The 27,820-nt window shown below is 40.2% G+C and overlaps 3 protein-coding genes across 4 annotated transcripts in view; 1 reads left to right on the forward strand and 2 right to left on the reverse strand.

The window, feature by feature from the left end:
• Nucleotides 1-7,288: 7,288 nt before the first annotated feature.
• The window catches only part of LOC115750327 (DNA-directed RNA polymerase III subunit rpc9-like), a 28,471-nt gene continuing 7,939 nt past the window's right edge, over nucleotides 7,289-27,820 (reverse strand). Inside the window, exons 2-5 of one of the 2 annotated variants that reach the window (XM_030687604.2) lie at nucleotides 9,652-9,723; nucleotides 9,436-9,544; nucleotides 9,209-9,361; nucleotides 7,289-7,759 (exon numbers count right to left, since the gene is read on the reverse strand). In XM_030687604.2, the coding sequence (XP_030543464.1) occupies nucleotides 7,628-7,759; nucleotides 9,209-9,361; nucleotides 9,436-9,544; nucleotides 9,652-9,659 (402 nt within the window). In that variant the 5' untranslated portion in view covers nucleotides 9,660-9,723 and the 3' untranslated portion in view covers nucleotides 7,289-7,627. Of the gene's footprint in view, nucleotides 7,760-9,208; nucleotides 9,362-9,435; nucleotides 9,545-9,651; nucleotides 9,971-27,820 lie in introns of those variants that run through there. The other variant, XM_030687603.2, reaches the window with a different exon arrangement.
• On the forward strand, nucleotides 16,594-18,684 carry LOC115750326 (protein LIFEGUARD 4-like). The gene is made up of 4 exons (XM_030687601.1): nucleotides 16,594-16,780; nucleotides 16,877-16,986; nucleotides 18,031-18,196; nucleotides 18,303-18,684. The coding sequence occupies exons 1-4, from the start codon at nucleotides 16,594-16,596 to the stop codon at nucleotides 18,425-18,427; spliced, it is 588 nt and encodes a 195-aa protein (XP_030543461.1). The 3' UTR covers nucleotides 18,428-18,684.
• On the reverse strand, nucleotides 19,549-26,099 carry LOC115750325. Its single transcript, XM_030687600.2, has 6 exons — nucleotides 25,893-26,099; nucleotides 25,573-25,734; nucleotides 20,491-20,574; nucleotides 20,190-20,315; nucleotides 19,938-20,027; nucleotides 19,549-19,775 (listed from the first exon to the last, which is right to left on the reverse strand). The coding sequence occupies exons 1-6, from the start codon at nucleotides 26,005-26,007 to the stop codon at nucleotides 19,693-19,695; spliced, it is 660 nt and encodes a 219-aa protein (XP_030543460.1). The 5' UTR covers nucleotides 26,008-26,099; the 3' UTR covers nucleotides 19,549-19,692.

Genomic DNA, 27,820 nt, shown 5'->3' on the forward strand with positions numbered 1-27,820 from the left:
TACCGGCGCATTCCGTGAGCCTCTATAACCGGGTCTCTATTGCCATGCCCCCATGAACAATTATCCCGGAGAACCACAAAAATTAAGAACCTTCCTAAAGTCAGCATAGAACTTTTGACCCTACATTCGGTTCTTCAATTAGCAACATTTTTACCATCTTCCTCGACATTCCGCACGCATTAAATTTCACACAATACCTATTGGTCACTTTAAGACCATCATTTTGTCATTACCGAATGTAACCATTTTAAGAAAGGTAATTACATATTTATAAAATACCGTCTCGAACGTTTTATTATTGATGAAGCACGAAAGAAATCTCGTGATGTGTGAATGGTGGTAATCTCTCATTGGAATGTGAACTTGAAATCGCCCAAATAATAGAAGTGGTCACATAAAAGTAATTAAGTGTGAATTCTCTAACTCTAACATGATTGATTGGCTAGATAAGGTAGACTTAATCCGGTGCCAAAAGATTAGTTCCTATACTTAACAGCAAAAAAAAAAAAAAACCCTCGTCTTTGGTCCTGGTGATGCTTAAAAATAACTCACGGCTTGTGTACCGTTTGTGGCTTGGATGTTGAGTTGTCAACCAATAATTGTAATCACGAATTGGTAAGTCACCCATGCGAAAATCGATGTTATGTTACCGAAAATGACATCAATAGATGGTGACCGATTAAAACAGATATTGATGTACGATGATTGGCGGTCGATTACATTGTGCAAGTAAGGATCTTGAATGAGCATTCAACTGAAAGCCGGATCAGAGGGTATTCCAGAGATTGTAATCGCTTATAGATCAAAATGTTTGGTGAATGGAGAACCTAAAATCTCATAAGTAGTTAAAGTTTGTAATTCAAAAGATAATTGTATATTGACGATTACACTTCATATGCTATATAGGGCCAAAACACTCTTTACGAAGCGATTCAGGCTTCAGTGACTTACGACGCCGGCGTTATAAAACCCTAACCCTTCTCTAGCCGTAGCTTTTTTCTCAAACAAGTAAAGCGGATCAGGTCAAGAAATGAAAGCAGGAGATTTGGAGGGCCGTCGCAGTCATTTCTCTCTCTCTCTCTCTCTCTCTCTCTCCCCGCCATGGAAGTCTGCAATGAAAAATTCCGAAAGCTCTCCTCACACGCCACGGTACACGTAGGAGGGAGCAAAGAGAAAGAGAAACCCTACAGTCCTCGGATCCACGTGGCGGTGTTTCTTTCCATTAAATGAGGTCGCAGAAGACTGCACGGAAGGAAAAGTCCCACGTTCACATCCTCCATTCTTTCGAAATCAAAGAAGAAGAAGAAGAAGAAGAAGAAGGGGGTGCGATGTGATAAAATTCATTATTCATGGAAGTTTGCGCAGAGAATTTCACCTCTTCAACAAAACCAAAAAAAGAAAAAGAAAAAAAATCTCCCACTTCTTCCCCTTCCCTCATTGATTCAGCCGTCGTTTCACATGACCTGACATTTCATCGCTCGAGAAACAACATTTCATTTCCATTTTTCGAAGAACGAGGAGAAATGATGATTTCATGCTGCATTCTTTTCTTACAGTTGTTTGCTTGTCTTGACTTTCATGTTTTGGGGTTAAGAAATGATTGAATTTCCCGGAACAGACGAGACAGATTGACCAAGGGGGTGAACTGGTCGAGCCAGTGGATTCTACTATCATGCATTTTCAAGAGAAGGGGCAAAGAGAAATGAAAAAAAAGACAGAAAAGGGTTTCAAAGACATTCGCCCCACCACCCTTCCCCAAATTGAACTCCATTGATAACATGAAAATTTTTAATTTAATATACCTGTAATAATTTTTTAAAATTTTTATTATTAAATTATTAAGTTGAATGACACGTAATTATTAAGTTATTATTAAAGATAGATTGATTTAGGATTTTTATTTTTTATTTATTATAAATATATTCGTTTGTGATTTTTTGTGATATTAAATTAATTTATATTGAAGTAAATTTGTTATAAATATATTAATTTAAATACCGTTTCATGAACGGGGGGCATCGAGGAAAAAGCAGAGAGGGTTTTCGAAGTGATCTTTGATTTGACGTAGTTGTTGGGGATGCCGGTGGACTCGGTGGTGTGGTTGATCTTTCTCGAGATCTCCTATCTTCCACCCTAAATCAATCCTCCCCTCTCGCGCTGCCTTTTTTTCCCATTATTTGAACTCTTTTTCAGGCTTTGAGCTCCCTGTGAAAGTTGCTTCTAGCACGTACCTCACCTCACCTGCCTAGGGTTTCGATTTGATGTAAAGAGCTTGCCCAAAAACAATTGTACCGTCTTCGAGGTTATCAAAAAGATGTGAATTCTTGATTGGGTGGTAGGGAATAAACCGGCAGCTCTTGCTGCTGCCAATGGCGAGTGAGGTAATAAGCTGCACGGTGTATACCACTTACCAAATAACTTGATGCCCTTGCTAAGTTTGAAGAAGAAAATATTAGAGTCCGTTTGATAATAATTATATTCTTGAGAATAATGTTTAAGCAGAAATGATTTTTTTTCTGATTCCGTTCTCGAAAGCAGTTTATGAGCAAAAAAACGCTTTTGATAATTGTGCAAAATTTTCATTTCTGTAATAGAAAGAGAACAAAAATGTATTTGGTACGACTCTAAAAATTTGTATTCATAATTTTTTTTTATTTAATTATAAAAATGTTAGTGAAGGCGGCGGAGACCGGCAATCGACGGTGAACTCATGGTTATAAAGACGAGTATTAAGTTACATTGAATTTGTTTTTGTAAAATTACGTTGTTTCACTTTTATTTTCGGGAACAAAGAAGCTACCTTTTTTCACTTCTTATTTCTATTCTAAATCTATTTTCAGGAACAATTTCTATTATGGAAAATAGAAAAATTAACTGACGTTACCAAAATAAGAAATTAGATAAATATGCCCACATTTAGCTCTCGATCCGAAAAAGAATTGTGCCGAATCAAAGCATGTGCCGCTTCATCCATGTACTCTTTCCATGAACCGATCTCCTAGTTTGCTTCGATAAAAGGGAAAGACTTTTCTCTTTGGGGGTAGGAAAATCATGATTGGTATAGTGGAACCAAGGCTATGGAACTTGGGTGTGGGTCTTTTATTAAAATTAAATAGCCTTCCCTTTATTATTTATTATTTCGCTTTAACGGATGAAAAATGAAATATAATATGCTCCTCCATCCGAGAGTTATTAGTATTTATCAAATATGTTCCTATCCGGAAGGTCATTGGATCAAATGACAAAGACATTATTGAGAAAAAGATGACTTTCCCGGTTGAAATAAAAATCGAATTCATGTAACAGTAGAAAGGTTTCCCATTTCTTTGTCAAAAAATATGTGGCCATGAAATAGGGATTAGGTGGAACATAATTGAATGATTGATAGAGTCGTGGAAAAACATCTTTCTTCGTTATTTTAGACCTTAGCTTCTCGGAACAATATACTACTGCCGAAACATAGAAGAATTAAAATCTTAAAGATTAGAAAAACAGAGAATTAGAAACATTACCAAATGCGCCATTAATGATCTCGTTCGATGGAAAATAGGTAGGTTGGGAAAAGAATAGAAAGGAAAAATGAAGATAAAATGAAAAGAAAAGAAAGAGACAATCATTGACTTAAAAAGGAAAATTCCAACTAGGAATTTAAAGTGTCATCATTTTTTTTTAATAAAGACTTGGATTAAACATTGTTTGCTATAAGAGCTTAAAATGGTTAAATTGTCTCGTATAAGGATTTGAAATGGACTTTATTTCAAATAAGAGCCTCAAGTGACTATATCAATCCAGCTGAAGGGTATTTTCTTCATTTAATTTTTTGCATTTTTTTTCTTTCTTTTTCTAGTTTTTCCTAGCTTGGGGCTTGCCTTGCCCCCAACATTGAAATAAAAGGCAGGCCCTTGCGAACCGGACGGTAGACAACTGAATTTTGAAAGATATGGCACTAAAAGTTGTAGAGCCGATCTTTTTCATTTTTCCCTCTTCCCTTCGTCGACCATCATCAGGCCTCGTCGATGGTAGATGGAGGTCATTGGACTCAGTCAAGGGTGAGAGCTGCCTTGCCCGCCTAGCCCAAGCGAGAGCGAGCCTCGCCAAATCGAGAGAGGGCGACTCTCGCCCGCCCAAACTTAGCGAGCATGATCCTTGTCTGACATTGGCAAGCCCGAGGGAGGGAAGAGGTAGAAAGAAAAAAAAAATGAAAAGGAAAGAAAAGTAAAAAAAATTAGAAACTAAAAAAAAATCCTTATATTCTTTCTACTAAGATACCCCTTCTCCGACAGCCCAAATAGTTACATGCTTGTTGGCTAGCCCAAAGTCCATATTTGATACGATTTATCCACTCGAGGCCCTTATTTGAGATGATGGTCACTTCACATCTCTATTTGTAATAATATTCACTTTCGGCTCTTATTTAAAAATTCAAAAAGAAAAGAAAAAGAAAAGAGAGAAGCATCAAGTGCTAACCTTGACTTCAGGTTGAGATGGCCAAAGATATATGAGAAAGAACATGGGAATATTGTCCAAAAAGTCATAAACTTATTATACTTTTATGAATTCAGTCATAAACATTTTAATTTCGCCAATTGAATCCTAAATCTTTTTAAGTTTTGTCAATTGAGTGAATTTGGCCAATTTTGGCCGAAAATTGCTGACGTGGACATCGGTCATCTTTTATGGCACCGCCTGAGCTAACGTATATAATTTTTAATAATATGTTATGTTTTATTTTCCTTTTTTTTAATTTTCTTCTCATTTTTTCAAATTGTATTTAATGTGGCCAACGAGGGTCGCAGGCTCGCCCGCAATGACCCTTGTCGGCCATAGTAAAGAAAATGTTAAAAAAAAGAAGAAAAGAAAAAAAAAATAAAATATTATTAAAAAGTTATACACGTTAGCACCATGATGTTATGTAGGAGGACCGGCGTCCACGTAAGTAATTTCCAATCAAAACTAGCAGAATGAGCTTAATTAAAAAAACGTGAAAAAGCTTAGGACTCAATTGGTAAAATTAAAAAGCTTAGGACCAAATTAATAAAAATGCAATAATTTTGGGAATTTTTGAACAATTTTTTCGAAGAAGAATGTGGGCCAATTTTAGAGCCGCATGAGAGAGAGATCTGATCTGGGGGATGAAGAAAGAGACTGGGGCCGTAATGATGTCAACGGCATCAATCAGGTGGTTTGAATTGGCGGAGGCAGTGGCTCGCGATGGGATTTACATTTGAATTATATGATCATCTAGACAATGTTAGCAATGCTACTCTATCTTGCCAAGGTTTACTTGAAATCAGTTTGGATGTTTAATTAAGTGGGATTCGCGCATAGAATGATTTGTGCCTCTGCAAAATCCTTGAGTTGCGTTTGATCGTTTGGATTTTTAGCCAGGATATCCTAATAATATATATGTTGGTTGGTGAATTGCTGCATTAATGCCGGATATGTTCGTATCCTACCGTGTTCATTCTTTGATATTTACGATTAATCCATATGAATGAGCTGGAAATATATAAACAAAGATTATAAGAATCTCTCATAATTTACTATCAAATCTTGTAAAAGTGAGAAAATATGATCATTCATCTTTGCGACTATGAAATTCTCTTTCTTGCTATTTTCGCTAAACTTCAACATGAACCACAGTGTATGGTTGGCATGATAATAATTTGGCGCATCACTAGAAGCAATCGAAATCAAACCGTGCTGTACAAATTGAATCAATCTTATCTTCTTCTTTTTTTGACAAAAAAGGAAGTGAAAACACAAACATCTTGTCAAATAAACAAGTGTGTTTGGTAGAAATCTCAGAAATTAAAATGTCGGAAAAAGAAAAGTAGGAACATGTCCCATGAGCTAGGTGAAACACTCACATGATTCAAAAGCCTCCCTGTCAATTGTCATGTGTCCCTCCCTACATTGTCGTCTAGGAATCCAATCCAGAAACCACAGGGGAGACATTAGGACCCCCCTTGTTATTTTTTTGTTTTGGCTATGTTTGGAAAATGCACGAAAAATTCGAATGGAAAATCTCGAAAATTTCTATTCTTATTGTAAAATCGAAAGGGGAGGGAAAACTTGAAAATTTGGATGTTTATAAAGATACATATGACGAGAATTATTTGCCTGTAGGTTATGGGTTTGATAATGGAGAATAGCATGGGCATCCTTGGAGTCTCGGTTGGCATGTTTGGAATCAGGAAAATGTCAGCAAGATTGCAAAAATAATTGGCGCCTGCAAATTTGCTGCCGATGATGGGGAGGAGCATGTAGATTTGTACCATAATCGGATCCCCTTCCGCCGCGACCCCCTGGAGATGAGATCCGAGGCGGGCCGGCGGATTGCTAGGAAAATGTGTAAAACCTTCTTGCGGGGCGACGTTTTACGTCTTGCAAGAGCTCTTCCGAACCTTAACGGGCGTATCTTGATTTTTCGTTTATTATTAATCAATTGAGGTTAGAGTCCTTACTCTCCTATTCTGGGCGGCCTTGCTCCCCGTGAATCAAGAAGTTCTGGTTGGGGAACTTGATTACGCTAAGTTCACATGATATTTCTGATAGGTTTCACAATATTATCAAGGCATAAGTATACCGACCAAATGGCAAGAGACATTTAGTGGGCGCACATAATAAATTACCACCTAAGTTTCCTGGAGTTGGTGATCTCCTATGTCTCTAGCATCTCCTTCTTATTGCTTTTCTCAGGAAAAGTTGTCCAAAAAATTATAGTACTACGACCTAGTTCTAAATCTTTTGATTGTGCCATTTTTTTTTTTTGGTAAAAAATTGTGCCAATTTAATCTTAAACTTCTTGGCAATTTACTAGTTTGTCCTAAATCTTTTGACTATTTGCCAATTTAGTCATTTCGCTCAATTTTTACTGAAAATCGTAGATATGATGGTTTATTTAGAGTCGATTACCTTATGTTACGCAATGGGCACTAACATGAATAGTTTTTCTAATTTTTTTTTTAATTTTAGGTTTTTTTGCTATTTTTTTCTTTTCCTTTCAACTTTGGGCAAGCGATTAAAAAAAAAAAGGAAAAAGGAAAAAAAAATAAAAAATAATAACACCAACCATCATGTTAGCGATTTCATGCTAAATATGGCCGAAATGACTAAATTAAAAAATTCGTCAAAATTTCTACAAAAAAATATTCCAAATAATTAAAAAATTTATCACTGAATTGATCTTCACACAATATAATTTTAGAAATCTTTGGACAATTATCTCACTTTTCTGATATGACTGATCTCCTTGTACAAATAATCCCACAATATGACTCCCATGGAGCATGCAACTGCGATTATATACTTTAAAAGGGTAACGAACCTTATTCTAAGTTTGACAATGCGAAGACTAAAATGCCAATGCAATCCCCAAAAACCAAGGAAACAAAAAAGAGAGAGAGAGTTAATGGCAGTACTATGCAAAAGTTAGGTTCAACACGGCCCCAAATGAAATGTACATGTCGATTTTTTCGTCAGGGTAGAATATCTACTGATATCAATGAATTGTGCTCCTACTTTGAACGAATTCTGCTCCTGATTTTCCTAAAAATGCAGTAAGGCCTTTTGGGCGAAAATTTTAGGTGATCAACATCGTGCATCTTCACGGTCCTCTCACGCATCAAACATCATTTGCCTGAGGAAGACCCTCTTCGGACCGTGGTTGCTCTGGAGGTGGCGATACCTCAGCCACTATGTCTGCGAGTTCTTGGGCTCCATCTTCTCCCAATCGGGCATCGCATTTCTCAACAATCTGAAAATTGCAGCACATGAGCAATAAACCCACATAGTCACACCAATATTCAACAAAGTAAAGAGGAACTGCCCCAAGGGCTCGAATCCATGAAGGAATGGACAACTTGCAGCGACATAACCTCAAAATTCTAATTGATCCACCATACAATTCAAACTGCAACCATATTCACATCCCCAGAAATCTTTCCATTAACATATTTTTCATAAAGAAGAAACACCACCGGGAGACATACACATACAAATACTAATCCAACCTCGATATCTACAATTCTGTATACTAAATACTAAATACAGTCACCCTTATTTGTCGTAAGACATCTAACTACAGCTAGAACCAGAATTTAGCCATCTTGCAATCTTAAAAGTAGGTACTCTAGAGGCATATACGAGCATTTAAGAGAGTAATTTCTTTTCTGCAGGCATGCCTGCGAGAAAGTGTATGACTATGCATGTTAAGCCTATAAAAACAAATGTTGTCCCTTATGGATGCAAGCATGTTTTCATCTTAGTAGTCCAATGTGCTCTACCACTACATTACATAATTGTGTTACGAAAGGCCCAATTACCGATGCAGTCAGTGTCACTGGGCCATATCCTCATACAAAATATTCAGCTCCCCAAAAACGCCATTCTGAAGTTTGGCTTTGAAGTGAGATAGTGGCCCCCATTATCCGATCAAGCACTCTACATTCTCCAATAAGATTATTTTTAAAGAGCACTAAGGGAGTGCGATTCACCAACAACCTAGCAAAGAGCCCAAAAAAGTTCATGCGACATAGTCCTGATCATTCCTGCCAAGCTTCTTGTACAAGGGCAGAGTGGCCCACAAAAGATAACCTAGAAGAATCTTGGTGCAAAAAATGATTCTCAACTATTACCATTTCCAAATTTCTTCGAAGGAAAAGGTTTGTAGAGATAATACGGTTAATCCTATTTTGTGCAAGACGCTTTTACATTTTAGATATGAGCAGTGTGACCAAGGATCAACTGCATCATGCCAGCCACTAAGTCTTCAGCAGAGTTATATTTAGATCCTAATTACATTCAAATTGCCTGAAATATCTACCATGATTAAGAAAACTGTGCAAAGATTATTCTAGTTCAAAAATTGAATAAAGATTCTTTTTGATAACATAGCTATTGCGATAGTGGAAAAATACAAATTTAAATAACTCAGTATTAAAGATAATTTTCTATGCCAATTTAGCAGCAAACTCTCTTCCAACTTATGCTTGAGGAGACGCTACTCCTTTCACGAATGATCTACATGAAGGCAATTCATAGAAGCACAGGGAACTCGAAACCACTAAGCATAAGAAGAGTTCAGTCAGTTGTTCTTAATATTTACCACTGAACATCAAATGACTGTCTAAGAACCAAGTCATTGGCTACCAGATAATGACTGGTAAAGACGAAAAGGACCAGAAACAGATCGACTAGGACTCACCGTATAAATACCAACAGGCAAAGTCGGACTAAGGTTGATAATGTTAAGCACCTCCGCTTTTGCAAGGTCATACTTTTTCACCTTTCCCAAAAGGTCAGAAACACTCTCTTTTGTTTGTTTGTTGGCAGCTGTGTCAACCAAGTATTGGAAGACCTGAAACATTCACAAACATTAATTAGGTAAGACCATCAAGATCGACAGTTCCTTTTATACTGATGAAGGACAACCTTGTATTCTGACGGGGCAACTGTTGCAGCAACTTCCTTCGAAGCCCCTCTAGACTGTAAGAAGCTCAGAACCTCAAAGTTTGTCATAGCACCATCATTGGCATTCTTTCTGCAAAATGATAAAAGGGAAACACCAATACAGAAATGTGAATTGGAAATCAGGAAAGAGAAAAAAGAAGAACGAAAGGACATTAACGGAACATGGCAAGTACATACATCTTCATTTCCAATAAAATCAGATGCCAAGAGTAATCTCTGAGGAACTTCTTTCAATTGGCAGAGTTGCCTAGCAATCAGCGCATGCCCTGCACACACCAGACATAGAATTAAAGTAGACAATCATTCTCAATCAGTGTAAGGAAAGTATGACACAGAACTACATTTAGGCTTTAGCTAGCGGGATACTCCAAGCAAAATGTCTTGCAGCCATTAAATACACTTTGGGATTCACATTGTATTTACAATGGAACCAGATTCATCTACCCACTTCAGCAGTAAACTCAATATAACATCGGGACACGAGGTTGTTCAAGGCATGATCGTCCATCGTCCACAATAATGCCTGTGAATACTCCATCTATTAGCTTGTATTTCTAAAAAGGCTGGCAAAGGTTCCAAAATTACACCCTACTGTCAATTGGAAAGCATTCATTTTTCCCTCTACAATTAGATGCTCCATCGGACCCTACAACAACAGCGGAGACGGTGCACCCTAAGAGGAAGAAACAATCAGACTCTAAAGTAGAGAAAGTTCAGAAATTTCGTCGAACAGTTGGCATGTTTGCTTAGAGCTCTGTACACATATGAGCAAGACGCGCTAATAATATCCATGGATACCCAATGGCATTACTTTTCCTCCTTTCAACTCCCATTAAGCTCGCTCTCTCCCTCAAGAAAGCACAGTTGGAGTTGATCGCCGTCACCCTCTGGGGTATCTGGAAGTCAAGAAATAACTTAGTATTTCGGGGTGAAATACCACGCGCAGTTACTTTAATTGATGAAGCGGAAGCTTTACTTGAAAGCTATAGCAGATGGAACTCTAAAGATCGAAACTTGATAAAGACAGAGACACGCACACCTACCTGTTGGGTTCCGCCTAAAGCCTCAGAGTTGAAGTTGAATGTTGATGCTTCGGTAGGTGAAGCCGAACTAGAAGGAGCAATTGCAGGAGTTCTCAGGGATTCCAATGGGCCTTTGGTTGATGGATTCTCCATGAAAATCCCATCCTGTGCAGCGTCGCTTGCTGAAGCACGAGCCCTAGTAGAAGGGTTGAAGATGCTAGAAGATAAGGAAGAGATTTGCAAAGCAGATTCGTGTAACAGCAGATTCGTGTAACAGTGGAGTCTGACTCCCTAGATCTAGTTCGTGGAGAAAATATTAGGTGCTCCTCGAGTGCCACGTCATTTCTCAGTCAGGCCATACAAAATTTGACACATGTCATGCAAGGGGCCCACTTTTCAGATTATTCGCACCGCCCCTTTTCACTCAATTTTTTTCCCTAAACACCCCTCACCCCGATCACGCTTCTCTCCCTTTCTCCGTTTATCTCTCTAGAATCCACCAGAAAAAAAAAAAAGAAAGGACACCCCTCAACCGTAGCCGAGTCGCAGCTAAAGCGGCCTGGCGCCGTCTGCAGCCGATGGCGACGGAGCCGCGGGCTGAGCTGCCGAGATCACGGGCGGCGAAGATACGGCGGCGGCGACGACGACAAGGCGGAGGCAGGGGTCAATGTCTGGTTGAGGGGGAGGGGGATGCGGGTGGCGGCGGCGGATGAACAAGAGAGATCTCGCGGCGGGCTCAGAGTAACTTCTCAACAAACTGATGAAACAAAAAAAAAATCCAAAAATTCACCGTCCCGATTCACCGATCTAAACGGGAAAATCAAGCCACCTAGTGGGGGAGGTTGAGATTGAGGAGCAATTTTCCGCACCCCGGCCTGCCGTACCCTGCCACCGCGGGCGCCGAGGGCCGCCACGGCTGGCGGCGGGGGGAGGCCTCATCGAGGGAGGTGCCCTGGCTGGGGCTCCGGGAGGAGGAGATCAGCTCGGCGGAGGAGGGGAAGTTGGTCTTGGCGTTGGCGCCGCGGAACTCGAGGGCGGCGGCGTTGTAGGCACGCGCGGCTTCCTCAGCGGCGTCGAAGGTGCCGAGCTACACCCGGGTCTTCTTGTCGGGGTCCCGGATCTCGGCGGCGTAGCGGGCCCAGGGCCTCTTCTGGACGCCGCGGTAGCGGATTCCGTTAGGGTTTGGGACGGACAAAGAGAGAAGCGCTAGGGGAAGGCGAGGGCGACGCGCTGGGGGGACTGTCCGTTTCGTTTTCCCCGTCTCAGAGCCATGGCGTTTCTTTTTTTATTGTCTTTCCTGGCGGTTTCTTTTGCAAAGAAGAGATGAGAGAAAGAAACGGAGAAAGAGGAGGGATGGGGGATGGGGGATGTTTTGGGAAAAAAAAAGTGAGTGAAAAGAGGAGCTGTGAATAATCTGAAAAGTGGGCCCTGTATGACACATGTCAAATTTTGTATGGTTTGACTTAGAGATGACGTGGCACTCTAGGAGCACCCAATATTTTCTCCTAGTTCGTGCGGTCAACAAGGAGATGGACGCAAGCTGGGAAGCAGAAGTTATCATTTTTCAAGCCCAACAAATCTTAGCCCGTCTCCACCACATATCTGTGGCCCATTGCAAGAGAACAGCAAACCAAGCTGCTGATTGGGTCTCAAAGACGCACCGTCGATTTGGTATTCCAACCCACTGGTGCTATTCCCCACCTCAACCCTTATGGGATTTATTGTGTGTTGATGCTCCTTGTTTAGCCTCTTATGTACGGGACTCTATTTAGTAGCAATGCCAGTTTTTTTCCGACCAAAAAAAAAAAAACATGGGACTTTGGCCCTATGTTACACGGACACGCGACACGACACGACACGACGCCGACACGTGAATTCTAAAAAAGTAGAAAATTCCGACATGCTAGGACACGTTTTATATTATATGTATATTTTTATATATACACAATAAATCATTGTTTTTATAAAACATAGCCAGAGATATGCACAAAAGATAAAGACACCAGTTGAACATACAATAAGGAAAAATACTAAGAGTTGTATGTCTTATTATCAAGTGATCTGACTATGGGTCTGTCACTCTGTCTGCCGCTTGTGGGGCAACAAGCATAGCAGTTTCGCTTGGCCACATAAAAATTAGTTTCTTCTTATTCCGAACGGAGCGCTGAGTGCCCTTTCCCCTTAACTATGCTGACAGGACTCAACACCAAAACAAAAAGAAAAGTTCACAGTAATTATTCCAAGAGCCGATAATCAACTACCATTTCGAACGATGTATATTTTGGAATTAGCAGATCCGGAGCAAATCAATAGCTAATAATTAGTACAAAACTTGCACCAATATATCTAGATCCTTACTTTAGAACACACGGTCGGATACAAAGGAGATACTTGTAGAGGGTGCTTAAGCAATCACGCTGGTCCATTTGAGCTTCGGGGGTGAAGAAGAGAAAAGAAATAGCACCCAAACAGTGGAATCAAAAAAGCATAGAACAGTAAAATTAAGTGGGGGAGCGAGATGGGTGTACACGATTCTCGGGCTAAGATGAAAGGCGGGTGAACAGAGGCGTGAGCAGAGGAGGGGGAGATCCAAAACCCCCGTCTTGAGCAGCGGCGCAACGGAGGAGATCCAAAACCCCTGTCTCGAGTAGAGGCGTGAGCAGAGGAGTGATACCTTGAGACCGCGCGGCGCGAGCCGAGGTGCGAGCAGAAGCCGCGAGCCGAGGCGCGAGCCGAAGGAGCGAGCCGAGGCGTGATCGAGGTGACGAGCCGAGGCTAGTTGACGGTCGCGAGAGGGAGAGGGAGAGGCCGATGCGAGCAAAAGCCGGCGATGGGAGCCGGCGATGGTGGCGAGTCGTGAGATGGAGGCCGGTCGACAGTCGACAATCGCGAGAGGGAGAGGGAGAGCGAGAGGTGAGACTAGCGAGCGAGAGGGGTGAGTTGAAATTAGGTCAAAATTGGGTGTTTGATTTCTTTTAAAGTCGGACACGCGAGTCCCTCGCGTGTCCGTGGAGTTGACTGCGAGTCCGGACTCGGACACGCGTTGACCGCGTGTCCGAGAAGAGTCCGACGGTGTCCAGCGTGTCGGACACGTGTCCGAGTCCGACACGTGTCCGACACGGAAAAAAATTTCCAAACAGCGTGTCCGTGTAATGTAGCTTTGGCCTAAGTAAGAGTGGTGGAAATACATACAAGGAGAGCAAAGTTGAAGACAGTACCTCAAGTTACGATATCATACTAAACTTTGTAGGACCATCATAATCTATTTTAAAGTTTTAACGTGTGTCGCTCACATAAATGAACATACGAAAAAATATTACATTATCTATGAAAATATTTAGAAATAAATTGTTATCAATTATCAATTTTTTTTCATTGTTTAATTATTTCAAGTGATGTGAGCAATCATTTCTTGCGAAATGTTTTGTAAATTGTTCATTGTCTCGAAATAAACAGAGCCTAAATTATATACCTCACGATCGAGCGGGAAGTGATTGTAATGACGATGAAACAAAGATGTGACATAGATCAATGGTGCACATCTGCTATGGTTAGCGACCGAGTACGCGTTTCAAACACTGTGAAAAACAACCGTGTTCGATCGAACATGCTCGTCAAAATACTATGAACAGCGACCGAAGTTAATCACGCATTCATGGTGAGCAATGCGACAGCAACTATGCTCAACTAGACAAAGTACATTCAACCAAGGACTTAAAAGGAGCAACGATTCAGAGTTCGAGAGTTGAAGGTTCTAGTTTGGATAGACATGCATACCGTACGGCAAGTGAAAATTGTCCAGAAAGTCACCAACTTGTTGCACTTTTACCAATTCAATACCAAGCCTTTTAATTTTACCAATGTTAAGTCTTAAATCTTTTTAGTTTTCGCCAATTGAGTCCATTTGGCAAATTTTGATTGGAAACCGCTGATGTGAACATCAACCGTCCAAGTGACACGGTTGGCGCTAACGTGGACAAATTGTAATAAAATTTCATTAATTTTTTTCTAATTTTGTTATTTATTTTATTTTATTTTATTTTTATAAATTCTCCCTCTTTGCTTTTTTTTTTTTCTTTTCTCCTTTTCCCTTTTTCTCTCCTTTGGCCACCGGCAAGAGCTGGCAAAGGTTGCCTTGGGCAAGGGATGCCTGGGCCTAGGTTGGTAGAGCCACCGGCCATGCTACGTAGGATGATCGACATTTATACCAGCGATTTCTGGTCAAAATTGGCCGAGTGGATTCAACTAACAAAATGTGCAAATTATTTAGGACTCAATTGATAAAAGTGCAATAGATTGTTGTTCTCCATGACCAATGACCATGCAGTCTTGTCTGCTGGCTGTTGGTTTTTTCTCTTGTCTGATTCCTTCCTTCTTGTTTCCTTATTCTTGTCTGCTAGCTCGGGTATCTCCTCCTTTCACGTTTTTTAACTGCCAGAGAATGAAGACAATGGAGCAGTCGCGTTGGAGGATCCCATAATCTTCGATCGATTCTCCCTTTCCTGCAGAGATTTTCCACATAGAAATAAGAAAGGAATGCTCCCCATTTTACCTTTATTGCCCCATGGATCCCCAAGCGACCGCTAGGGCTCAAGGGCGGATTCTCTCGCTCGGTTCACTCTTCGATCCTTTGCCCTTCCATTTCGCTTCCACAAATGCACTGTATATCTTTCATTGCTTGCGATATCCAACTATGCATTTCTTACATCTTGTTTTTCTTTGTTTGTTTCCTTCTCCCTCGATGTTCGTTGGCCTCCTCGGTGGGAGGGAACCGACAACAGGCAAGAGCTGGTGAGAGCCTCGGTCGAGCTTTGCTCGATGGGCGAGGCCGGTCAACTCTTGCTTGTTGCCGGTCGCCGACCATCGAGGAGGTAGGTGACTGCGTAGGAAGAAGGAAAAAAAAAAAATAGGAGAGAAAAGAAAAGAAAAGAATAAAAAATTATTAAAGAATTCAGAAAAAAATAAAAAAATTATAAAAGAATTTATAAAAAAATAATAAAAATCTATTCATATTAGCATCGGTGGTGCCACATAGGCCTGCCGATGTCACGTCAATAATTTCTATTCAAAATTGACCGGTCATCGGACTGGCTAGAGGCGATGGCCACCTCACCCAATCATGGAGAGGCTGAGCCTCTCCAGGCCAAATCTAACGAGGTTGAGCCTCGCCCGGTCAAAGCGGGGCATAACCTCGCCGTCGGCTGACCAGCATCACCTCGAACCCGTCTCCCTTCACATAACCATTACCTTCGTCTTCCTCACTCTCTCAATCTCTGCCCTCTCAAATCGAACGGCATGGCCAACCAAGCTGAATCCTCCAATGCGTAAGTCCAAATATCTCTCAAAGAACTTCTCTTTCATCCTCTCCCTCTCCGGTTGTGCATTTCTTCAGCAATCTGACCTCATCGATTGATTTTGTTTGTTCCATGGTTTTGATGCAGCAAGGGCTCGACCTTGCCAGCCGGCCGTCACCTCTAGCGGGTCGCCGGACTAGCCGGAGGAAGAAGATAGAAGAAAATAAAGAAGAAAAAAAATGAAAAAAATGAACAAAAAAAAAAAAAGAAAACTAAAAATAGTATGGCACCAAGTGGCTAAAATTGGCTGGATGGATTGAATTAGCACAATTGCAAAAGGTTTAGAATTGAATAGGCAAAAAAAAAAAAAAAAGATTGAACCGATACAATTACAATAAATTTACGATTTTTTTTGATAATTTTCTCCTTAATTTTTCCCTAATTTCCACAAATCCCCACATAATGGACAAGCTAATCGAGCCACTTAAAGAAAACACTGCGCGAGTTAAAATAATCATTATTCGCAATGAGACGCTTTTTTGAAAATCGACCGACTTTCTTGTCTTGACGTTCATGGATCAAATGTGATTTCGGCCATTTGTTCTTGAAATCGATCGTAACAGACCCGATAGATAATTTCACCACAACAAATTTCGACCCACATAAATGTAATTTCTGTCTTCTCCTTCTTCTTCCTCGCAATACCGACGATGCAAAGCAAGACTGGCGATGTCGAGAGTGGCCGAGACGCCCATGTTGAGAGTGGCCGAGACCACGATGCCGCTGCCGTGTTGTACCCCAACATGCTCGAGCGCCCGCAGCTGCGCTGGGCTTTCATACGCAAAGTGTATGCGATCATCCTGGCCCAGCTCCTCCTCACCATCGGCGTTGCCACCGCCGTCTTACTCGCGAAGCCCTTGTCGAGCTTCATGGCCGAGACCAAGCTGGGGTCCGCCATCTACATCGTCCTCCTCGTCCTCCCTTTGATAAGTAAAGGCACATCTTCACGTCCATGTTTATGTCCGTTCGTTTTATTTCTACTGTTGTTCGGATGTTTCATCCTCCTTCTTTGTGATCGCTCTTCAGTTATATGTCCACTGCGCGAGTACCACAAGAGGCATCCGGTGAACTTCGTCCTCCTGGGTCTGTTCACGATCGCGATGGCGTTCGGCCTGGGTTTCTCGTGCGCTTTTTACTAAAGGTACCTCCACTTTTTCTCTTATCCTCTGGAACTCATTCTACTTGGTCCGATAAGTGAGGTTGCGGAACTCGCCGCGAATGTAACACTATCACGTTCTGATCACACTAATTATGCAACATGCCGAGTAAAAAATTACCATCTAGGCCATGTCCTTATGTGTTCCCGTCGTTGTGTTCCATGTTGGTTAGTCGTTTTGCGGGAGTTCATTTCTTGGCTTTTTTCAGAAAACTTATCCAAAATCATAGTAAATTTCCTGGCGAGCTTGTCATCTGTTGTTAGATTCTTTCTTTAATCTGTGTAATCTCTTCCCTGGCGCTAGCATATGTATAGCTTAATAAAAATGGAAAATGGATCAGATCTCAGGTAGCAGCTAATGCCATTAGACTTGTCAACTCATTTCTGCTTTTCCTGAAGAACAACCTTGGCACTTGAACGAGTTCTTGTTAGTGTACTAATGAAGTGTTTGTTTTACATCTCAGAAAGAGGACCGGTTCACTGTGGTTCTCTCGGCAGATGCATTTGGTGACCTTGAGCTCACGAAATAACAAGATTCAATGAGGGTCAGCACGTGCTTCGGCGATGTAAATTTTCTTAATGGAAAACTGATAGTAAATTGAATTAGTGGTTGTGGAAAGTGGCCGAAGATACTTTCTATATAGACTTAGGAGAGTCTCTAAGTCCTCGGTATCCAATCACAATTCGATGGATCAGAAGGGTTTTGATTTTTGGTCCACTGTTCTTGATGTATTTTCTGTAGTTAGATTGTCTAACTCAGGCGCTCTCAGTTGGGATGGAAAGAGCATTAGTTACTGTAAACTGTGAAGATGACCGGTTCGTGCAACATAAACGTCGAGGGATCCCTTGATATTTAAATGTTTGAATTAGCCGGTGAAAGTCGTTAGTTGGTAATGATCAAGTTCCAAATGCAAGTTCTCTGGTGAGTTCTGTCATATATATTTAACAGCTCAATAGGCCCTAATGATCAAGTACTAGTTACCTCTTTCATGTCTATGTCTAATCTCGAGTTCCATATCTTTAACAGAAAAAGATCATTCTGGAATCAGCGATTTTGACGAGCGTCGTCGTTGTCGCGCTTACTTTGTACACGTTCTGGGCTGTAAAAAGAAGCCGCGACTTCAGTTTTCTCGGACCCTTCTTGCTCGCTTCCCTCCTGGTGATACTCGTTTTCGCTGTGATTCAGTTACTTGAGAAACATCTTTCATTCCTTTGCATACCTCCTTTTCTGCCTGCTCTCCGTCATACTCTGCTATAAAATTCTCACCTTGTGGACTATGCTTGGTGAACAGATCTTCTTTCCTCTGGGGAAGTTATCATGGATGATATTCGGCTGCTTGGGGTCGATCATATTTGCCGCTTTCATCATGTACGACGCCAATAACCTGATCAAGCGCTTCAGCTATGATGAGTACATATAGCCTGCAGTTTTGATTTATCTCGATATCATCAACCTCTTCCTTAGCCTTCTCTATGGTTTCGGCGTAGCGGGCGATGGCTAGGAAAAAACCCGTTCGGCACGCCCTTGCCCTTGATTCGTGTGAGTGGTGATTGTCTCTTATTCGAATAAACTGATGAGGGCTGAGGTTTGTGAATAAGGATACGGACGCGAATGTAGCTTTGCAAGCAACTTTGATCTGTGATTGTGTAATGTAACAGACGTAAATGATGTAGTATGAACAAGACTGAGGTGGTACCAATGCCTCTCGCCCTATTCATGTGACCTCTTAGCTTCTTCATTAATTTACGCAATGCTTGTTGTTAGTGGTCGCTCGGCAAATAATCGGAACGTACTCAAATAACAAGAACCCATCTATCACCGTGTAAACCAGGTTTCTAAATCTGTCTTTGTTCAGTTAAAAGACATACTATTATAATCCACAAAATCCAGCGAAGAGCCCGTAGAGTTCTCAACAATCAGCAGCTGTGGAAACTTTGTGCTTGCTTGGAAATCACAATTCTATGGCAAAACCACGTAATAACATTGTGATTTTTCTTGCCTTAAAAGCTTAACCTGCCATGGGAGGCATCTATTTCGCCTACTTGAGATCATTGGACGATGCTTCCGGCATGATGATCTCCTTCTAGATATGCTTGTTTGATTACTTAGAAAGAACGAACAAGAAAAACGACATATAGTGAGGATTTGACTTGGCTGGTTAGTCCTATAGTCACATGCCCGCATTTAGGTGAATAAGGATCATTGTCTATCTTAACTATTAGGTTATTAATATCAAAATACATGGAATAAGTATTCCTTGCTATCTCAAACAAGTCTTGATATTCAATGACGATGCATTAAAATTGTGATGACCCAGGCCCCAGCGGTGGGCGCAGGAGGAGGAATGGTAGGGGAGGCTGTGCCTCTAGTCCGGATGTGCGCGGGGCAAGGTTAAGCAGATATCTCTTATCCCATATCGCCAAGGAGGGGATTCCTAGGCTAGTTGACAAGGCTTGAGGTTCTCCATTCTAGATAATGCGTTATAAAGACATGAGGGCCACTGGTCCCAAAGCAGACAAGCAGATAGCCTGAGGTAATAATCCTCTTTCGTTGCTGGTTTGATATGTTTTCGTGTCCAAGAATCAACTGAAAACTACTACATTGTAGCTTCTTTTAGCAACTAAAAGCACGGTAATTCATATTTACTAGCATAGTCACGAGCCGGAGTAATTTGACAAGAGAGCTCTAATTCGTCTGAAGCTCAAGCACTCCCAGAAGAAGAGCCCAAAGGACCAGCCACGATGATTTCCCTCGAGATAGCGAGTGAGCTGCAAGAGGCAAAAAATTAGAACAACTTGATTTAATCACCATATGTTTATGGGCCTTAATTAACTTCTCAATGGTAGGCAGAGACATAAATTGAGAAGGGACCAAAAACGGAAGGACCAAACTGCAACTGCAACCATAACTAGTGGCATGAATTTACTTACCTTTGCTCACATCAATGTCTCCCCAATCCGTTGGTGAAGATTCATTCGTAAGAGGAATCCCTAGGTTCAAGCAATCCATTCCAAACGAACCTTCAAAAATCAAAGGAAACATGCGACATTATTCTACTAAATGGATCGATCGAGCCTATGCCCGCTCGTTCCGGCGACCTGAGTTCTGCGAGCACCTGCTTTAACCATAGAAGATTTCAAGGCGAAAAGAAAAAGAAAACATAGAGAATTTGGAGGTCCTACATTCTTTAAAACAAGGCAAGGATTGGGCATTGAGGAGATTGCTATAACTCTCTTCACAGACGCAAGTGTATGAATACTGCGATGTTTGGTTGCACGACCCACCTCCACAATCGACCCACATGCAGGCTGTGGAAAACTCAAAGCAACATGGGGAATAAGAAGATCATTAACTTATGGGTGACAAAATCACAATCAAATTAAAGGATTGGAAGATTAAGATAATTTGCTTGCCTTGTTATACGGATAAAATCTAGTTTAATAAGTAGAATATGAAGAGTTGATAGAGAGTTCAGTCAATTACGGTTAAGTATTGAAGGATGTCTGTCTCCACTAGCTTTCTCTTGAGCTGGAGAGGAAGCTCTTTCGCAAGAGGGATCAATCGTACCTGCGTGCGCATGAACTGGATGAAGGAATCATAAGGCATAAGTCTCTTTGAGTGATTGTCGAGGCTAGAGAGAGGTCGGGACAGCGATTTATTTTCACAACATCGCCATCGTTCCATGTCAAACTTAAAGGCGTATTGCTCTCTAAGGTCAAAAGACTAGCATGACCCGTTCGATTATCACAACCTGAGTAGGACCTAATCCATTAACAATTCATACATTCGCGCATACATCCCTATATCCATACATCCATACACGCATGCCTGCACATACATATATACATGCATGCATCCGTACTCTACATACATAAAACCATCAATACATTCATTCACACATACACATAACATACATGCATGCGATTGTCCATACAAATTCACTTACATTTGTAAGCATGTATATGCTTACATACATACTAGTTAAATGTAATTATTTGACCGGTACATGAATGTGCAACTCAAGGTTACCAGTTTATAAAGAAAATATGCTATATAGTGCGTTTGCCGCCCATCAATTTAGTGCTCAATCTTTTCGATTTTATTGGTAAAAAAGGTATAAAATCTAATGTGCGTAACGAAAATATCTCAAGATGCACGATCTCAAGTATAATCTTGCCCTGAAAGTCGCAGGAGATGGGTGCAAGATGGTCAATCTCAATGAAGACACCATCGGGTGGAGGAATTCAATATGCATCATTTGCTTCACAATCCTCTCAATACAGGAATTGACCTATTTAACTGACAAGACCTACCTATGAACCTTTCTGTGTTTGAAAAAAATGGAGAACATTTGAACAGAACTTTTCCCCAAATGAATATTCTGGATTTTTCTTCAAGCATAGCCATTTTCGAACATTGGTGTTAGGCTATGCAGATTTTGTATCTTTCCTTCTTAGAGAGTCGGTTGAAGCACTTACGAAGTCTTGATGTTTCTAAGAACATATCCATCAAGAGTTTGTCGAATTCAATCATGGATTTGGTGAACTTGCTAACCATTAAACTCTGTGGATGTGAGAAGCTTACTACTCTTACAAGAGATTTAAGGAAATTTGTCAACCTTAGACACTTCCTAATTGATTAGTATGACTTATTGAGCCACATGCCATGTAAGTTGAACCACTTGTCTTCACTTCGACTTTATCCCAATTCCTTGTACGAGAGATGGTCCATTTAGTACATGGTGGCATGAATAGACTGGATGAACCGGGTGGGTTAAACAGATTGACCGGGTCTCTTACTCTTAGAAAGTTAAGAGTTCCTTGGGGGAAAAGTAACGTCATCGTTCTTGAAATTGAAGTGGTCGAGGGAGCAAGAGGAAAACGAAACCGATGAACTAATCGTGGGAGGACCTCAGACTACACCTAAACTTGGCCCGTTTGAACATATTCGCTCGTATGGGTAGGCGTCCACCAAGCTAGCATTCTTCCCATTTCTGGAGAGATTGTTCCTCTTTGGCCTTGGGAACCTAAAAGGATGGTGGGGAAGAAAAATCAAAGAAGTGGGAAGAAGGGGCGTATAGTATTAGATTTGCACCCTATCATTAATCTGTTAAACAAACCCCAAGGCATGCAAGCCCTCAAGAGTCAACGTTCTTAGGGAAGGGAGTCCACTCGACAGCGGCAGGTACTTCCATCCTTTACATGCACGGAGTCTGAGGACAACAAAATTCCTAATTTAGAATAGCCAACTTAACGAACTTCTATGTTAGGATTTGGCACACAAACCATAAACGAAGTAAAACGTAAAAGCGAGAAAAGGAAATCAACTCAAGGTTTCATCCTGGTTCACACATAAACTAATGTTATATCTAGCAGATGATTCCACTATAATTATTACCTCACTTCTCTTGTGACATCACTCAATTACAAGTGAAAAAAAGCACAGATAGTAGTAGTTATTCATGGGCTCAAGCCCAAATTACTAATGGAAAAATATATGCTTAAACTATAAAAGTTCTTTGGTGTTGAGGGCGCCCTGCCTCCCGAGATCCTCATAATTTCTTTTTGATAGAAATTATGAACCACACCCCAATATCCTGCCCATACAAGCGAACATGTTCAACAAGGCTAGATTTGGGTGCGGTTTGAGATTATCCACACTATCAATTCATCGTTCTCGCTTATCTAATATTGCTGCTCCCTCGACTACTTTAACTTCAAGGAAAGAAGTCTTTTTTCCTTAAGTGACCTTTGTTGGATGCTGGTTGAAGTAACTCCAACTTTCCTAGAGCAACTTGTAAAAATAAATGCGGTCGATATGATGTTATTAATGATGATTTAATAATTATTTCATGTTATAATTAGTTTGAGTTGGTTATTAAAGGCATAAATGAAGAGATGCAACTCTTCACGTGCCTTGATGGATGACATCCATTGAAGAGATGTCTATTGATAGCCTTTGTTTAAAATAAAGTCTGGTCTTCTCTCCAACCGATTGATAACGACGTTTAAACGAACAGACGTCGGTTTTGTTTTCCATCCTCCATCGGATAGCTAACGTAAAGCATAGAAAGTTAAGGGAGAGAAATCACACGTTCTCTTGTCTTTTGTTTTTCCTGCAACAATGATCGCTGGAAGTTTTTCGCTATGGGGAAATGTATGTTTTCATCCCTCTCGGAAGATGAAAATCATGAAGATTGAAAATCTGTGAATGTTGAATTTTCGCTTAAAATTTTTACGTTAAAGTTCGTACACAATGGACCCAACCAATCTGTATAACCCACTCAGTTCATTTACTCTTCCCACACTACCAGGTCCTTTATGGTCCATCTTTTGTACGGTCTCTTGAGATAAGATTTGAAGTGAAGACAAGTGTTTCAATGTGAGTGGCATGTGGTTCAATGAGTCCCACCCATCAATTAAGATGTGTTTAAGGTTGAATGATCTCCTCAGATCTTTGAAGAGTACGGTAAGGTAAGCTTCTCATTAGTAGAGAGCTTAAAGTTGAGCAAGTTCAAGGAATTTTTGATTGAATCCGGCAAACTCTTGATGGATTGGTTTTCAAAAACATCAAGAAACCTTAAATGGTCCAACTGACTGCCGAAGCAATAAGGGACACGACACCAACTTTCGACAATGCCTAAACCTGGAGAAAATCCCATAGTATTCATTTGGGAATGAGTTATGTTCGAAGGTTCTCCATTTCTCCAAAGACAAGATTATTCGTATATCGGTCGCTTCAAGTAAAGAGGTCACTTTTCGTAAAGAAGACAATTGCGAAGCAAATAGCGCATGTTGTATTTCTCCACCAACAACGCATTAATTGAACGTAACCATCTTGCACTAATCTCTTGCGACTTTTAAGCCAAGACCATGCACGAGATCACGCATCATGCATACTTGCATCTCACCAGGTAATAATTGACATGCCTTACATGTTACATTTACATTCCAATTAAGATAATAATAATGTAGATCCGATGAATGCAATTGCAAGAAATTAGACATAATACAACAAGTATTTATATTGTGCAGATTGGATTTTCTACTTTTTTTTTTTTTTTTGGCCTGGAGACTTTCTACTTCATTTTCTCCTTTTAGCATTAAATTTCAAATATTGAGCATTAAATTGATTGATAGAGATTGCACTATAAAGTAAATTTTCTCTATTATGACTAGTCGTAGATCTGTCAACAGATGGACCGTAGAACTACTTCCAACCAGATTTGGCTCTCGAATTCAGGAGGCACGCGACTAGTAGAGAGAGAACAAATCCCTTCCTATTTGCCGAAATAATTACAAAAAATATCCTAAAATTATTGTCCGAATATCGATTCGGTCCTATAGCCTTCAATTTGGTCAATTTAGTTCTAAACTTTTTGATAATTTATCAATTTAGTCCTTTCAATCAATTTTATCAATATTCAAGTTTAGCGTTAATCTTAGTGGCGAATTAAGGAAAGCAAATCGTGTGGTGACTCATGAAATCCCACCAAACATCATGTAAGGAAATGACTCTTTCGGACACACATAAAGCTGTCGCCAGCTTTCCTAAACGAGGCTCTCCAATTGCATTTAATGGAGTTGTTGTACTTACGAGGCACTACATGCCCAAACTGCAAATATTGCCAACAGTTCTGGACGGAACACGAACATGACATAAAACAAACATATATTTAGACTTTTCGAAAGCGAAATTTATGGTTCGTTGACTAGAGGCCATCATATGCAACACCGCCCGGACAAAAGTTAGCTAGATCACCCAAGAGTTTTCACATTTCGAAGTTAAATTTCCAAACAAAATTACCTTAACAACACACATTATAGCCAAGCTATTGAAGGTCATGTAGCCTAAAGATCCCTAACGCTAACAGGTGGACAACACGTGCTATTAAGCTAATGCATGAGCTACAAATTTGGGCTACTGCGTTCACTTCGGCTACCTAACTGAAGACATTGACGGGCTTGATCCTTTTATTCCCAGTTTTATTTTATATCTTCAATTTCTTGCACATACTAATACGCCAAGCAGTCAATGCACTATACTGAAACTTTTGAACCTTGCTGATTAATTTCCCTTAAGCCATTGAAATGAAGATATATCTATAAGCAAGGGATCCGGAGTTGGAAATTTTTTCAAATTTGAAACTGGCAGCTAGGCTACCTAGGAAAGCACAGGAAGTTGTGGGGACTACAATTTACTAAAACTGGGTTTGACCAAGAGAAAGAAAATAATATCTGGGTGTAATTAATAGCTTGGTCCTGTAGTGTAAACCTAACCCAATTGCATCGAAAACAGACTTAAGTAAGAGTTAACGCAAAACATAAAGGGGAACCTCATCTATCTCATGCATTCCCAACTTCATTCAATGGAGAAAGTTCCAATGGAGATTGGAGGATTCGAAACCCTTAATAACTACTCAGTAGCTTACATCCTATCAAACAAAAAGCATTGCTTTTTATCCTCTTATCATCCTAAAAATCACCTCTTTTACCACCCATTTACCACCCAAGTTAGAGGAAATGCTGCAAGGCAAAACCAGAGAGAGAGAGAACATAAACTTACAGTTTGGAAGCGTACAAGGAAGGAACTTGAGAGGATCCGTGCCACGAAGAGGGGATTTCCTCCAACCAGGATCGCACTCGCACTCGTACAAGAAGATGGCGGAGTCGTTGAGCAAAGGCTTGCATTTCCCTCTCCCGCACGCCACTTCTTTGCACCTCTCATCTGACAACAACAAACCCCCACAACAGCAAAATAGACATGCATTGAGCGGAAAAAAGGAAAATGTACAGCAAGGAGCTTAAGGACAAAGAAAGACACCCATCAACGCAGATTCTGAAGACGAACAGGAAAAAACCCAACAAACATATCTAACAAAATACCTAGTAAAGGAGAGAGGAAAGGAGTTAGGGGAGACAAAAGGTCGCTCGTTACGGGGGTTGCGAGGACGAGGAGTGCGGCAAGGACGCGAGAGAGGGTGGCGAGCGAAGTGGCCATGGCTGAAGGAGGAGGAGACGGAGATCTTCGATATTTGAGTTTGAATTTGTGAAGTGAGATGTGTCTTAGGGTTTCATTTAAGGAAGCTGCGCGTTTTTTCACTTCCTCTTCTTGTATTTTGTTTAGGAGCATCGTAGGGTCGGTTGGGACTTAGGGACGCCAACAATGTCAACGTGGCTCACCTATGATTCTTGCAGAGTATTAATTATGTATGGTTCAGGACAGTTCAGAGTTGAGTTGGGGTAGAGATCCTCTGCGACATAACTTGATGTAATCGCGGTGTTGTTCTCAGTTCTCACCATCATCCCCACTTTAATTTCAACAGCATTGACGAATAGCTTTCTCTAAGGTTCCTGGAAGAAAAGGAGTAAGAAGAAGAATAGAGGAAAAAATGGTTACTATCACGAAAAATTTTAAATTAATATATTTATGATAAATTTATCTCACAATAATTTTTTAATGATAAAAAATTTAAAATTGATAAATTTACCTTAGGCTAATTTTTTGACTATTGAAAAATCCTAAACTGCTACACCCGAGACAAATTTAACCTAAATAAATTTTTTGACTACAAAAAATAACAAATTGGTACATATGTACCAAATCTAATATCTGTTAATTTTCGTTATATTTTATCATCAATTACTGCATATGATGACACGTAGCACTTGACGGGTGTACCGGTTTGAAGTTTTTACCTTCCATTTGTCACGTCTGTACCAATTTGAGATTTTTCATGAAATCAACCCTATTTTACAAAAATTGTCATAAGGCAAATTTTTCATAGATGTATCAGTTTTTAATTTGAGATAAATTTATCACATGTGTAATTATTTGGGGCTTTTGGGTGGTGAAAAATTAATTTGGGATAAATTTCCCACTGTTGCACCAAGTTAAGTTTTCTAATGGTCAAAAAATAGTTTTGGGTAAATTTTTCACATGTGTACTAGTTTGGAGATTTTTATGGTCAAAAAATTAAATTGGAGTAAATTTGTCATAGATGTACCAGTTTTGGATTTTTCGTGGAATTAACCTTAGAAAAAAATAGAAAAGAAAGAGAGAAAGGCTTTTTATAGGAATAACTGACCAAGGGACTCGAGAGAATCATCAAAGATGGAAATCCACAAAGGTCCTTCCATTGTTCCTCAGAATCCCCAAGATTTATATGTTTTGAACTTAAAGAAGTAGGTTTAGCAAAAAAATTAAAAAAATATGATTGCAGCATTATTGTTAAAAAAGAATATAAAGTCCTAAACATCTGGTCCAATATGCAATCAAATCCTCAACGTTTGAAACTTCTGTTTGAATTTATCCAATGAAGTTTCAAACGTTTTGAAATGCAGTTAAGTCCTTCTGGTCACCCATCAAGAAAGAATTTAGGTATCCACCCACGAAATCGAATCCGTTGCCAGAATTTCATTCTAGCGATCAACTTGTCTTTTGTCGTTAACATCACTAAAAGCTGATATTAATTAATTGAATCCTAACAATGAAACTCCATTATGATTGTTAAAAGTTGCTTACTTTTAACAGGGCGTAAGGACACCAGAAGTGCCAAAATTTGTGTAAGTGCTCACTTTGGCGTCAAAATTTTTCACAGATTTACTTAAGTGCTAAATTGTAGAAAAAACAATCACTTAAGTACCAACGACGAGAGATTTCGGCCAAACTGTTTACGTGGTATTTACTATCGATTTTTTAATATTACGGGGAATTTTTTTTAAATGTAAGTCAACATGGCAATTCGTTTTAGAAAAATCAGTCCATGTGGACTCCACGTGGAAAATTTTTTAAAAAATTCAGTCTGCATGGA

This window comes from Rhodamnia argentea, chromosome 1, assembly GCF_020921035.1.
Source record: "Rhodamnia argentea isolate NSW1041297 chromosome 1, ASM2092103v1, whole genome shotgun sequence".
Lineage (NCBI taxonomy): Eukaryota > Viridiplantae > Streptophyta > Magnoliopsida > Myrtales > Myrtaceae > Rhodamnia > Rhodamnia argentea.